Raw genomic sequence first — 13,418 nt, forward strand, 5'->3', positions numbered from 1 at the left:
GACACAAAAAAGGAGAATTATCAAGGGATAAGGAATCTCAGGGGAAAAGCAGGTTTGAGAAGTGGTGTAGGGAGCAGGATATCGTGCAAGGAACAGTAGTCAAAATTAGTGGCCACACAGGCATCGGTTCAATCCCCTTTTATATAGGCTGGTTGGAGCCAGCTAATTTAAAGAGAGTTTCCATGGCACTCAGGAAACAAAGTTGAACAAAACTCAAACCATGGAAAGTAATGATGGAAAGGAAAGCTGTAGGAAATGAGGTGGAAACTAGCACACAACAAGAAAAAAAGGATAGCCAGACCAGGCAGGACTAGGATTAGTTTTCCCCCCACACAGCTGCTCTCTTTTCAGTCTGGTGCAGTTCAGCAATTTTGTTCTTCCTCATCTTTTGCAAATCTGAGTGCTGAGCTGCTCTGCTACTTTATCCTGAGAGCTGTAGCATCCGTGAGTTACTCAGGAAAAATTGTTTTTCTGTTGTAAACATATAGGCATTTAACGAAACCGTATCATCTGGGACAAGGATCACTGCAAAGTCCTTAAAACTTGGAGGGGGACAACACAATATGCATTTAGGTCCAGAGTTTCAGTGAAAGCTCTTCTTCACACGTGAGTTGAAGATCATTACATTAACTTAAGATAGAATAAATGCTATTACAGCTCAATAGTAATCCTTCCTGTGAACAGCTTTTGCAAATCCCACTCTGTCATTCCCACGGTCAAAAATACAATAAAATGCAGACATGAAGACATCTCCTAAAATCCAGAGTGAGCCGGTGCGAGTGGGGATGTCGAGAGACTGAAAGCCGCTCATGCAGAAGGTTTGGTCATCAATGGACTCCTGGAAGGGAGAGCACATGTGCTGCAGCACCCTGCTCACCCCAGCTCAGGGGGTGAGGAACAGGGAGAGGAGCTGTGGACACACACCTTTATGATGTACTGCTCTGCAGTCAGCTTGTATTCGCGGTGTCCGATCGTGAAGCTGATGTGAGGCAGGCTCGACAGCCTTCTGCAGTCTACGAGAAACTGGACACAGTGCACTGACTGAGATGGGATTGCTTGGTCTTTCTTTAAGTATTTCTCTTTGAATTCAAGGCTTTTGGAGTAGGAAACAGTGAATTCACTACAGAGAAACAGCATCAGGCTGACTTACTGCCTAACACTGCCCTCCAGCTTTCCTGTAGTCAGTCAAACCAGCCCAGCCCACTGCACCCTGCACATCACCCAGGGCTGATGAAAATCCTCGCAAGTCCCGACAGAAAGGAGGTGAAGGGGCTCTGATATCCTCCCTGTGTGTGAACCCAGTCAGCCTATATCAGCAAGGTCTGCTGAGCAAAAGTTCTCCAGTGCTCTGGCCTTGAGAGGACAGAGGGAATTGCTCCAGGCACAGAGGGAGCACCCTGTGGGTGCAGTTCACCCCAGGTGCTCCCATAATACCATCACTTCAGGGGAAAAAAAACCTAGTGAGGAACACAGCACTTTGTGCTTATACTTTGCCCTGGAGTGGAATTTAAAGAGTAGAAGGACTAAACCCTGGCATGGTCATTAATGTCAGGTACAGTAACAGAAAAGATAATTCTCTGGCCTTTCTAGTTATTTCATGAAACACTGGTGCAGGAAATGGCACTGCAGAATGCTCCAAGTCCCAGAGGAATCTTTGCTGTAAACTGTAGTGTTTTAAGTCATTGTTTAGAGGCTTCCTAAAAGGAACAATCTGCTTTTTGCTGTTTTACAATCTATTTTATGAAAACACAGCCCTACATCTTGTGTGCACTTACCAACTGTCACACCATTAGAACAAAACAAAACATGGGATACAGAGGACAAGGGAACAAAAAGCCAGTAAAATGATTTTAGGATACAAGAAGTGAGACTTAATTCTTTTACATAGCTATTACAGAATAGTACATCCAGAACAAATCAATCCTTGCTGAAAAGACATAAAAGTTCTGGCAAAATCCAGGATGGATACACTCACTTTTATGGGGGTAAATTTGAGCCAATATGTGCAGTCTGTCTGTGATTGCTAAAAATCAGTCACAGAAAGTCTTATTTTCAGGATGCTTTTTTGCAAAATCTGAGATGCTGGATAAATGTTCTTAGGTCAGCACTGCTGTATATATGAACCTACACTGCAATGACCCATTCCTTATTTGTATTAGGCTAGTATAAGTACATTGGAAATACATATTTTATCTATGTTCATTAGCATGAACCATTGTAGAATTAACTAGTTATCAGAACATTTATCTTTGGCATTTATCTAAAAATTTGAACAAAATCAAGATTAAAGGTGATTAAGAAAGAATCAGGAGACTCAGGAGTTACATAGCGATCACTGCAAGTCCTCATCTTACAAATGAAAGTGATTTAAGAGTCCACTTTTGTCATTGCTCTTTGTCCAGTGCACTGGGCACTTGCAATACTCTTAATTTTCTTCCAAGTGTAGTTTTGGGTCAGGATCCAGACAAATTGAGATTAGCTCAGTTGGTCAGAACATGGTGCTAATAGAGTTGGACTTGATGATCCTTGTGGGTCCCTTCCAATTCAGAATATTCTGTGAAATGCAAAGTTAACAAAAGCCACACATGGAAGCTTTGCTTGAGCACTGGAGCTGTGGCAACATGCTGGTGACCTGTGGGAGTCAGACAAGAACCAGCAATAGGCAGGGTAGAAATAAACTGCTCTTTTGCTGGAGGCAGGGATAGGAAGGAATGGTGAGGAGTGTCAGCAAGGGAAATGCAGGAGACAGCAGCAGGGAAGAAAGGAAAACCAGCAAAGGGTCAGAGGAGCAAGGCTCAGGAGCCAGCAAGCCTCGTGACTCATCTGCAGGGAGCCAGCACTGTGAGTGACACTGATGTGCATCCCTCCCAGGAGCTCTGGCACAACACCAACTGCTCCACTGCAAGCTGACAGTGAGAGGTCCTGTCAGTGAAGCAACTGTGGGGCTGTCATTAAAATACCATTCCCTTTCCATCTGATGCTGACATAGCTGGCCATCAGCACCAAATCCCTCCTGGCTTGGGAGAGCCAGCACCTAGAGCTGGGGACCTTGAAAATCCTCTGAGTTTCTAAAAGAAAATGGTCTCCCATGCAGAGTACATATCAATTCCTCAAACAGATGTCCCCATTATTTCCTTACACACCAGTATAGAAGAGGAAGTTAACACTTGGGAAGAGGAGTGGGACAAGGCACATAGGTCAAAAGCAGCGTGGCTCAGAGCTCAGTGCTGTCCTGGAAACAAGGCTTTTGCTGACACCTGTCTAAGCAACCATTTCTGTTATTCTCCAGCTCCTTGCATCACATGCCAGTTTCTCTTCCTCTCTAGCTGTTTTCTGGCTGTGCATTTTTTACCTCTCCAGCATTTGATGGGCTTGCCCCAATATATTCCTGCAGTCGCCTGATTTGTGAAGAGGGGCCAGTGATAAGAGAAGTGCCTGAGTCAACGATGGCTTCACAGCCATGGGAGCAAAATGCCACCCGGCCCTGGATCTTTATACTGCAAATGAAAACAAACACAAAAAAACCAGCTTTAAGCAAATGGCATATACACTGTGACTGAAACACCATATTATTGCCAGCTAAAGCACCAGAGTACTAACTGAAGTTAACCCCAGACAACAAGTGACAGGACAAGAGCAAATGGCCTCAAGTTGCATCAGGGCAGATTTAGATTGGATACTAGGAAAATTTTCTTCACAGAAAGCATCATAAAGCATTGGAACAGGCTTCCCAGGCAAGTGGTAGTATTACCATCCTTGGAATTGTTCAAAAGATGTGTGAATGTGGCACTTGAGGACATGGTTTAGTGATGTACTGGTAGTGGTGCTAGGTTGACAGTTGTATTTCATGATATTAAAGATCTTTTCCAACCCCAATGATTCTGTGTTTCTATGATTAAAATTAGCTGCCAAGCTTTGCTAAAGCCAAGAATGTCTGTGGACCCACTTCCCTCTCTCAAGACTCCTACAACTCTAATAATGTGCCTTCCTACTGATGAATTTACCCTCCCCACAGGTATGCGTTTTTATCAATTTAGGCAGTGTGCTAGAGGTGAGACAAAGGAACACTGGCTACTTTGACCAAAGTTAGCAGGACAGATGAAAGCAGGACCCAGAGCTGGATTCTATTCCTGGGTGCCTTGACCTCTTAACTGAACAGTCTGCCAAGACTCATCTTGACCACTGGTGCATCATATTGAAATATACTGATATGCTCTCCCAGAAACCACCTACCCATGTCACAGCAGATTTAGAGAACTAGCAAACCCCAATCTCATGCTGGGAACCCCTCTTTGAGGGGCTCAGGGGGAAAAGACTGCAGCTGAGTCCTCCTGCACCTGTGCCACCAGGTGTTTCTGTCTCTGGGGTTTGCCCAGGGAGGTGAATTCCACCAGGTTTTTTCTGCATACATACATACATACTTGTTCATGTGTATTTGCCAGTAGCTTTTCTCAGTGACTGGGACCCAGTGGATTGAACCTTTGTAGAGAGAATGGTCTATTCCCCCCAGAATCAACTCACCACCATTCTCGGTGTCATCTCCTCTGAAAGCAGAAAACAGTTTAACACAGACATGGGAGTGTGCCAGCATGCACCAATGACATTACACTTAAAAAGCAAAAGTCAAATCACAGCCCTTTCTAAATTCTGGTATGGATGGCTGAAAGGGATTATTACTAAATTATCACTGTATGTGTTCCAACTCAGACCCTCCAAACAACCTCTGAGAAGATCTACTGTAGACACCAAGGTAGGCATTGAGAGCAGGCTGAGCCAGTTGCTGCTCTCAGCTCAAAAGAAACTCTAGAGAAATAGGTGGAGCTGCAGCTAGATCCAGATTAGGGAAGAGTATTTTTCTGAAATGTGGCTATATGGATGTAGCACAGCACTTCTGTTCATCTGCATGGGCCAGAGGGAAACCTCTGGCAACAGACATGGTGAGTCTGAGGTGGGAACTTTTATTTATTATCAGCTGCAAGAAGAATAAATCTCTGTCCAAAAAGTCATGGTCCTCCCCATAACATTTTTAATTTTCATGCCATAATGTCAAATTGAAAACAAAAATACAACACAAAGAATCAAAAAACTGAGAAAATTTCTAGGGTTAAAGTTTTATACTGATGCACAGTTGTTTCTATCAACAGTTAAAGTAGATTTATTTCTTTTTTAGCAGTGTCATTTTAAAGACAGACCTTTTCAGATAGAAAGAGAAGATTGGCTCCTCTACCAGGTGCTGGTTCATGATGCTGTCAAACACAGGCAGAGCATTGCCCACTGCTAAGGAGGGGTAGCCTAAGCCCAGTACACCATCAAAGTGGGCAAGGATAAAAGTTGCTCCTGGCTCAAACACCGACTCGCCAAAGTCCTGTCCCTTGATGGAGATGTTACTTATCTGTGTGGTAAAAAAAAAGGCAACAAACAACCAAGCAAAGAACAACCACAACTGAAAGTAATGACACCACCAAAACCAAGAAATTAGCTATATTTCTGATTCATATCAATGGATTCATTCAGTTTATAAATATGTGATTGACTTGCATCAACATGCCCCTTTGCCAGACAGGCAGAACCGACTCCTTAGAATGCCTTAATTATGTGTCTGCTTCTTCATAAGCTCAGAAGAGGATCCAAGAAGACAAGCAGAAATGAAAAATAAAATCTGAGGCATTTGTGCTGGCAGCCCAAAGCTGGAGCAGAACCCACATCCTTCAGCATTGGCTTGGTGGGACCTCACCCTGCCCTTGCCTAAACCAGAGAAGGTTTTCCAGGCAAGACCAGCCTCTGAACTGACCTGACAATCGCTGATGTGGAGGCTGACACCCGTTTTAGTGGACACTCACCTGCAGTGTGTCTTTGCCAGCAATGCCCAGAAGGTGTCCTGAGCCATAGTGCAGGGAGAAGGCTTCCCCTCCGTGCTCGTATGAATCTGACTTGAAGGACATAAATTTCTGGTGCACTCCTACATAAAAAAAGACATCTCTACACTGAGGGGAGGTCCTGGCAGCCCACTCCCCAATGCAGAACCAGATGAGACATAGGAGAGCCAGATTTTTGCTTCTCTCCAGTGAAAAGTGTTGAAGAAGTACTGCAGGCACCTCAGTTCCCCAGCAGACACCCCAGATTTTCTGTACCTGAGAGGCAATTTTGCATTTTAGAGAAAAAACTAGAACAAAAAATGGGCATTTGGTCTATTTTCATGCCTTTTACATCATAGTGCAGAGGCTGCAGAGTGCCATGAGGGACAGAGGAGCACCCTGGGGAGAGGAGAGCGGCACTAAGGGATGCTCCAGAGCCCGCCCTTGCAGAATCCCTGCAGACAAGCTTCCTGGGAAGGGAGAGCCGGGCGAGGTGTCCGGAGCCAGGACAAGAGAAGCAGCAGGGAGGATAGCGCTCCTTACTGCAGGCCTCGCTGATGCAGTAGGCGGACGGGACCCAGAAGTTGGAGGAGCCGGTGTCGAACACGACGGTGAAGCGCTGGGGCGGCGTCCCGACGCTCACCGCGCCGTAGTACTGCGCCTGCAGGGAACAGCCCGCTCAGCCCCCCTGCTCCTCCTGGGGAGCCGGCATCGCCAGCGCTGCCCCAGCAGCCTCTGAGCACCTTTTATTATTATTATTATTATATTATTTTATATATTTATTTTTTATATTTTTATATTTTTTATTTATTTTGATTTATTTTATATTATATTTTTATTTATTTTTATTTTCCTTTTATTTTTTTTATTTTTTATTTATTTTATTTTTATTTTTATTTTTATTTTTATTTTTATTTTTATTTTCTTTTTATTTATTTATTTTTATTTATTTTATTTTTATTTTTATTTATTTTTATATTTTTGTATTTTTATATTCTTTTTATATATTTATTTTTATATTTTATTTTTAATATTTTTATATATTTTCTATATTATATTTTTATTTGGTTTTATTTATTTATTTATATTTTTATTTATTTTTATTTATTTTTATATTTTTATATATATTTATATATTTATATATTTATATGTGTATAATTTTATATTTATATTTATATTTATATTTATATTTATATTTATATTTATATTTATATTTATTATTATTACTATTATTATTATTATATTATTTAAATGCACACCACACGATGTGTGTCTGGTTCCACCAGCGGCTGCAGGCTGCAGGTTTCACTCCAGCTGAACCAACAAGGGTGGCATTTTTAAAGCCTTCTGAGCAAACATTCAGTTGGGTTCCCTATGGAGCCACAAACCCTCCTGCACAGGTCAGAGGTGGCAAGGTCACCCCCAGGATGACACTCTCACAGGAGCAGGCTGTTCTTACTGCTGTCAGCCAGAAATCAGTGACCTGCCTCTGCCGGCTTCAGGGGCTCCGACCAGCGGCACAAACACTGCCGTGTGTGGCCGCCCTCTTTCCTCTGTAACTCACAGCTATTAGAGCAAGTCAAAAAGTATTGTGCTGCACAAACTGTGCCTGATGCACTGGACAAAGTCCATCCAGCAGATGAAGAAAGCCCTGACCATCCCTGGACACCAACCGAGTCTGAGATAATCTGTGAACACGTGAGTGCTGGAGTGAAGAGCTTATCCACATCCCGTATGCAAGTGTCTAAGTGCTCCTATCTGGCTCTGGAAGAGCACTTCAGCATTAAGAGACCTATTTTTAGGAAGAGGCATTTCTGGAATTCAACCATAGATAGAAAAGCAATAGCTAGTGCCAAACTTTCTTCAGCAATACAAGTATTTGAATATGTACCTTTAAGTGCATACTTGTTAATTAATAGACTGATGTTTCTGACCACAGAATATACAGTCTGAATGATATAATCTTGAAAAGGCAAGCAAGCATGACATTTGAGAGAATCTCCAGCTATACAGCAGGATTCTATTTCTTCCTGCATTAAACAAACCTAAGGAATGTTCATTTTAAAAAAAAAAAAGAACATACAACCAGAAGACCCACATACACATGCAGTAAAACTGTTCCTGGTGCTACCTGAATATGGTGGGGAAGTGGGTTTTGCTTTGTTGTTTTGACATTTTGAGTTATCCTTCCTTGAAATAAGCTTTTTTGAAATAAGCAGATTGAAATGTTTCAGTGTCCTTTGTTCTTCTTCACATACTTATTTCTTTATGGCCCTCAAGTGTCAGTAAGTTCTTGCTAAATTAATATGGTCTTCCCTTTGATTCCACGAAGACTTCACAACATTTCTGCAGCTTAGCTTCCCTTGAGATAAGCATAGCAGAAAAACCAAATAAAACAGAAAACAGAGACCATCCAAATGGACAAAATTCTAAAACCAGAAAAGACAGCTTACAAAATAGTAGATCTGCTGACTTGCCTGTCTGAGATCCAGTGAAATTAATATTTTTCCTTTTTAGATGATGGTAGATGATTTCCTTTTAGTTTAGATGGTAAATCCTCCCAGGTCAGTCTCCAATATTTCATACATATTAAACTCCAGAGATAAAAGCAGAAAAATAAAAAACTCTACTTAAGTCCTTGTCATCACTGATTTATGACTCCGCCTGATCAATTAAATGAGATTTGGAGGATTTTTTTAATAACACAGAAGCATCCAAGTGTCTGGTAAATAGAATATGACTAAATGATGTAATCACATTCTGTTATGAAAAACCCTATAGCTCGCTAAGACTGATACAGGCAAACCTCACATATTTTTGGGGGACCCAACTGAGTCCAATACAGATCTATACAAAAATAAAACTTGTCACAGGACTACCACTGCTACTCTACATCAGCTTTCTACTCAGATCCCTTCCTATCCTAGATCTACATATGCTTTATTTTGCAGATTGCAACCTGGTTTTTTATGATCTAATAGTTATAGCATAAAGCAACAAGACACCACAAGCCATTTAATTTCATTGACAGACTAGATTTAAAATGTGCTGCGGAAAAAAATCCTGCCTTCAGTAGAATGATGAGTCCTAATGATTGCATTACAAAAACTGTACTTACATTCATGTAATCATACAGCCTTTCTGAAGCAGTTCCTACTGATAAAGCAATATCTGCAGGGAAACAATGCAGATACCTCCGGGCAAAAACATCAGGGTGGTGATTCCTCCAAAATTCCTCTAATTCTCCCTTTTCCTTCAGCTGTTTCTTGATAGATTTGAATCGAGTCAAGGGGATTCTACGAAAATAAAATAAAGACACAAAAATCCCCGATTGTCCTTTCTAGAACTGTCATAGACTCCATTTAAAAAAAAAAACCAATGTTTCTTCTTTGAGACTCAAGTAGCAACAAGCACAGGTCACCCCGTGAAGGCAGCTGAGATGTGTGCCAGCGAAGCCAGGCGTGTTTTCTTACCGTTCCACAGCCACGGTGAGTGGGATGCAAACCACAGCCAGCAGAACTGCCCTCATGGCTCCAAGTGCTCAGAGTCCAGTGACACTCCTTTGCTCAGAAATCCCTTTTTTATGGCCTGTTGTCAGCTGGGGGCAGCTCACCAGGTCAATCAATCGCAGGAGGTCAGTACTTTGGCAGAAAACTTATTAATTTACTCAGACTAATGCTGGTTTGTGCAAATAGTGGTGTCCAGTGAAGCTACTCAGGCACAGATAACCAGGGCACAGTCTAGACCAAACAGACATTTAACTAACAGTCCTTAATGTCTTTTACATAAATATAATGCATGGGGTGAGCTTGGTTCCAGTTGGCATGAGAAAGAGGAAGCAGTCCAAGGACTTGCTGCTTTTCAAGCTTGCTTTAGAGAGATGTTGCTCAGAAGTGTTCAATGCAGAGAAGGAGGACATAATACACAACCATTTCCATTTTGCACAGAGACATTTCAGCAGGGCTGAGCAGATATTTGGTGGGCTTGTGACAAGTCACCCCCTAAAAGCTGAAGTTTAATTCCCTATTTATGGGAGAGCTCCAGTCTAAACATAAATGTGACTGCCACCCCATAAAATGGATCTTCAAAGTAGAAAACACAACAGTACAATACTGCAACATACAGTAAAAACCAGCAATAATTTTTTACACATTTCAGCTAGTGGCTCCCACCCCTGCCTGACACTTGGGTTCAAGTCAAGCCCACAGAGAAATAATGGTGTCAAAAAAAGGCTGATTTGACAGGGCACAACCCCCAACCCATCAGCTGCCCAGGAGGAAGCTCAACACTGAGTCTGCAATATATTTACAAGACTTTTTGAATCTTTCCTCTGCACAGGGAAGAGCAATAAGCAACCACATACTGGAGCCTAGCATATATTAAAGCTAACTTTGAATAATCAGCCATTTTTGTTCAAAAGGCTATGGTAGGGTGCTTGGAAAAGAGCATGTTTTTTTCCTTGCAACACACCGTGTGTTTTAAATAAACTGCTCACTATGCAAAGGTGAACTGAACTAAGTAATTCTCATAAAAGAGAGTTGATGTGCAACAGCACAGCAAGGAGTGAATGTCAAAGGACATGGAGGAGGCAGGAGTTGTCATCTTCTACTCCAGCAGCAATGTCAAGAAAAAACAGCAGAAAAATCCAAACACACAGCACTTGTGAGTCAAAAAGAGGTCTAAATGCCTGACACAGACTTTAAATAAACACAAAGCAAACAAAAAATTGCTCCTTTAAGCCACTTCCTGTGCCATGTCAGACTGATTGAAGAGGGGTATAAGAGCCTTAAAATCAAGAAGTTTAGAGGTCTATTTATTAGTTCCACTGGATTTTGAAGCATATGATTTGCTTTTTCTGATGTCTCTCCAAAATTGTAAGGGCCAAAAAAACTCAACAAAGGCTGAGCCTGGTGTCATCACACAGCTGTGGCCAGAGCTCTGGATCTGAAAAAGCACCATCTCTATTATAATTGTTTGATTTAAAGAAGAATAGAATCTCAAAAACGCATCTTTTATATTGATTTCTACTTTATTATAAGTTTTTTCAATTATCTGAGTAATATTCCCCATTTCTCCTGGACTCAGAGGTTTTACACAAGTTATCAGCAAACGACCACATTTTCTGTCCCAGAGTCATCCCAGCCACTGAGATGCAGGAGCTGGGTGCTGGAAATGGGAATGGTGAGCAAAGATGTAGCCATTTGTGAAGTTCTAGAAAGCAAAGGCATTTCTCAAGGAGCCCCCTCCTGTCACCTGATGCACAGCAGAGCAGATGTCAAGCCCTTGGGAAGGGCAGTGTTGCTTTGACAAGAGCAAGACACTGTCTGTGCTGAGTGCCTTTATCACTTGAACTTTTCCTCCAATGCTACAAGTGCTTCTGGGAAGTCGATAATCTTCGTGTTGGAGGGCACCACGGTAACTTTGAAGACATGAAGTGACTCTCAAAACACCACCTGGGTCTACTGTGAGGACTGCCTTTGCCTTAGTGCCTCCACTGAAAGGCTGATTCTCAGAAAGAACACAATTATTCATTTTAGTGCAAGTGTAGCCCTTTATTAATCCACACACAAAGGTTATTCTTTCCCAAATTCTCTGATCTCACACTGTGTTCCAAGCAGACATTAATTTAGCTAACAGAGGTACAAAATGCAGCAACAAAAGGTCATAGTGACCTTTTTTGATAAGCTGGAATAATGATTAAACTCCTGTGCAGAGGATCCCTAAGAAATAGTTATCTGGAGCTTAAAAGTTCCATTAGGGAGAAATAATTCAAGTAGAAAAAAAAAAATATATCCATATCTGTATGTGCAGACATAAGGTACTTTGCAAAGTTATTTGTCTGCATATAGATTATTGAGAAAAATATGCCTAAACTATATCATTAATATATTCTTAGCTATGCTCTTATGTTGTTATGATTAATAGGTTGTCTGAAAAAATTTGTCTGAAAGACAAGGCTTTGCTGTGGATGCATATTCATTGTTAGTTATGACAAATGTATTTGGTTTTCTGCATTTGTAGCCTACAGTGCCTTAAGTGGAGAGACCCTTGCCTTCAGAAGGAGCCACAGCTGTTTAGAAATTAAAAACAAATACAACAGCCTGCTGACACATTCCCCACACAGGGCACAGAGTATCAAAGTATCAAAGCAGTAAAAAGCATCTAAAGGGAGATGGTCACACAGAGCAAACTGGCTTCCTGCTTCTGGGATGCCCGGCACAGCAGGTCCCACCATCAGAGGGGGAACTTTCAGGCCCTCTATTCCACAGCACCACCACAGATGACTGTGACATTGTCTTTGCTCTCCAGGCTTGATACTCTGCCCAGCTTCTCCCTCCAACACTTATTTTATGGCACTCAGATCTCAGCACTCACTGTTCTCCATCCTGCTGCAATACTGTTTCCCAGGTGCCCTCTCCATTTCTCTCCTCCATACATTTCATAGCATCACTGCTGTAGAGCACAGCCAGTCATCTTGTGGGGAAAAGGCTCATAAACATCCTATAGCCTATACCAAATTGATAGCTCAGAGCTGCTTTACATTTGAAAGCAAGTGATAGTAGAGCGCTCTATATAACTAGATTTTATCAGAAATCCAGAGGCCACCCTAAGTGGTGCCTTTTCCTTAACTTTCTCTTTGCTGTTCCTTTTGTTTTTCAAGTGTGCATGGCTCTCAGCAGTCATGGATTTTGGTGGAATAGCACTTTCCCCAGGAAAGCTTGAAATAGCAGCAGCTCAACATGTCAAACTATGCAGAGGTTCCTATACATGGGAATGCTCCTAGAAACTAGAACTGAATAGCAAAATGATGAGAGAACAGTTTACAGTGTCACATCTAAATAGCCAAAACTTTTCAAAATTGGACTGACTTCACTCATAACAAGAGAGAATCGTGATGGAATTAGATCCATGTGAGTTTCTTGACAGGTTTTGGTACAGACATGGGAACTACAGTAGCACGGTTGGAAAGTGGATAAAGAACAACCTTGGCAATTTGTGACAGCACATTACATTGGGAGACAAGGAGTAAAACACAATGTAATGAAAAGGCCCTACAGACAAGTAGAAAAACATAATGAAAAAGACCCTATACAGGCAAGAGTGCCAGAGGCTATAACAAATACCATTAAATTAGGAACATAAATTAGAACTGCTCAAGATAGCAGCTTGCCAAGTATTTGTGTTAAAGCTTTAAGATAAGTACTGGGTGGCAAGTTACACTCTGAAATCCAAGTATCTGGCACCTTTCAAAATACATCCCTGAAAGTGCCACACACCTTAAAAGTCAGTCAAGTCTTGACAGGTATTTTAAACAACAATTTGATTATATCCGACATTTCTGCTGAAAGTTAAACATCTGAGCTTAAAACTTTGGTCTGCTGTGGCATTTACTTCCCCAAGCCCATCCTGGCTGCCTGCATTGGCTACACAGACAGCACAGCTGCAGCAAGAGGTGAAGGGCTACGGCATTGGAGCGACTCTAATTTTGTTTGGGGCAAAATCAGAGAACATTTACAGTACGCAAGAAAAGGAAAGAAGGAATGTTGGTTTGGGGAGAGGTGA

General features: G+C 41.8%; 1 protein-coding gene across 1 annotated transcript; it reads right to left on the reverse strand.

The window, feature by feature from the left end:
* On the reverse strand, positions 1-9,413 carry LOC130248380 (cathepsin E-like). The gene is made up of 9 exons (XM_056482103.1): positions 9,329-9,413; positions 8,974-9,151; positions 6,399-6,516; positions 5,841-5,959; positions 5,193-5,392; positions 4,422-4,544; positions 3,353-3,497; positions 925-1,023; positions 1-838 (listed from the first exon to the last, which is right to left on the reverse strand). The coding sequence occupies exons 1-9, from the start codon at positions 9,382-9,384 to the stop codon at positions 659-661; spliced, it is 1,218 nt and encodes a 405-aa protein (XP_056338078.1). The 5' UTR covers positions 9,385-9,413; the 3' UTR covers positions 1-658.
* Positions 9,414-13,418: the final 4,005 nt, after the last annotated feature.

Source organism: Oenanthe melanoleuca, chromosome 1A (genome assembly GCF_029582105.1).
Source record: "Oenanthe melanoleuca isolate GR-GAL-2019-014 chromosome 1A, OMel1.0, whole genome shotgun sequence".
Taxonomy (NCBI): domain Eukaryota; kingdom Metazoa; phylum Chordata; class Aves; order Passeriformes; family Muscicapidae; genus Oenanthe; species Oenanthe melanoleuca.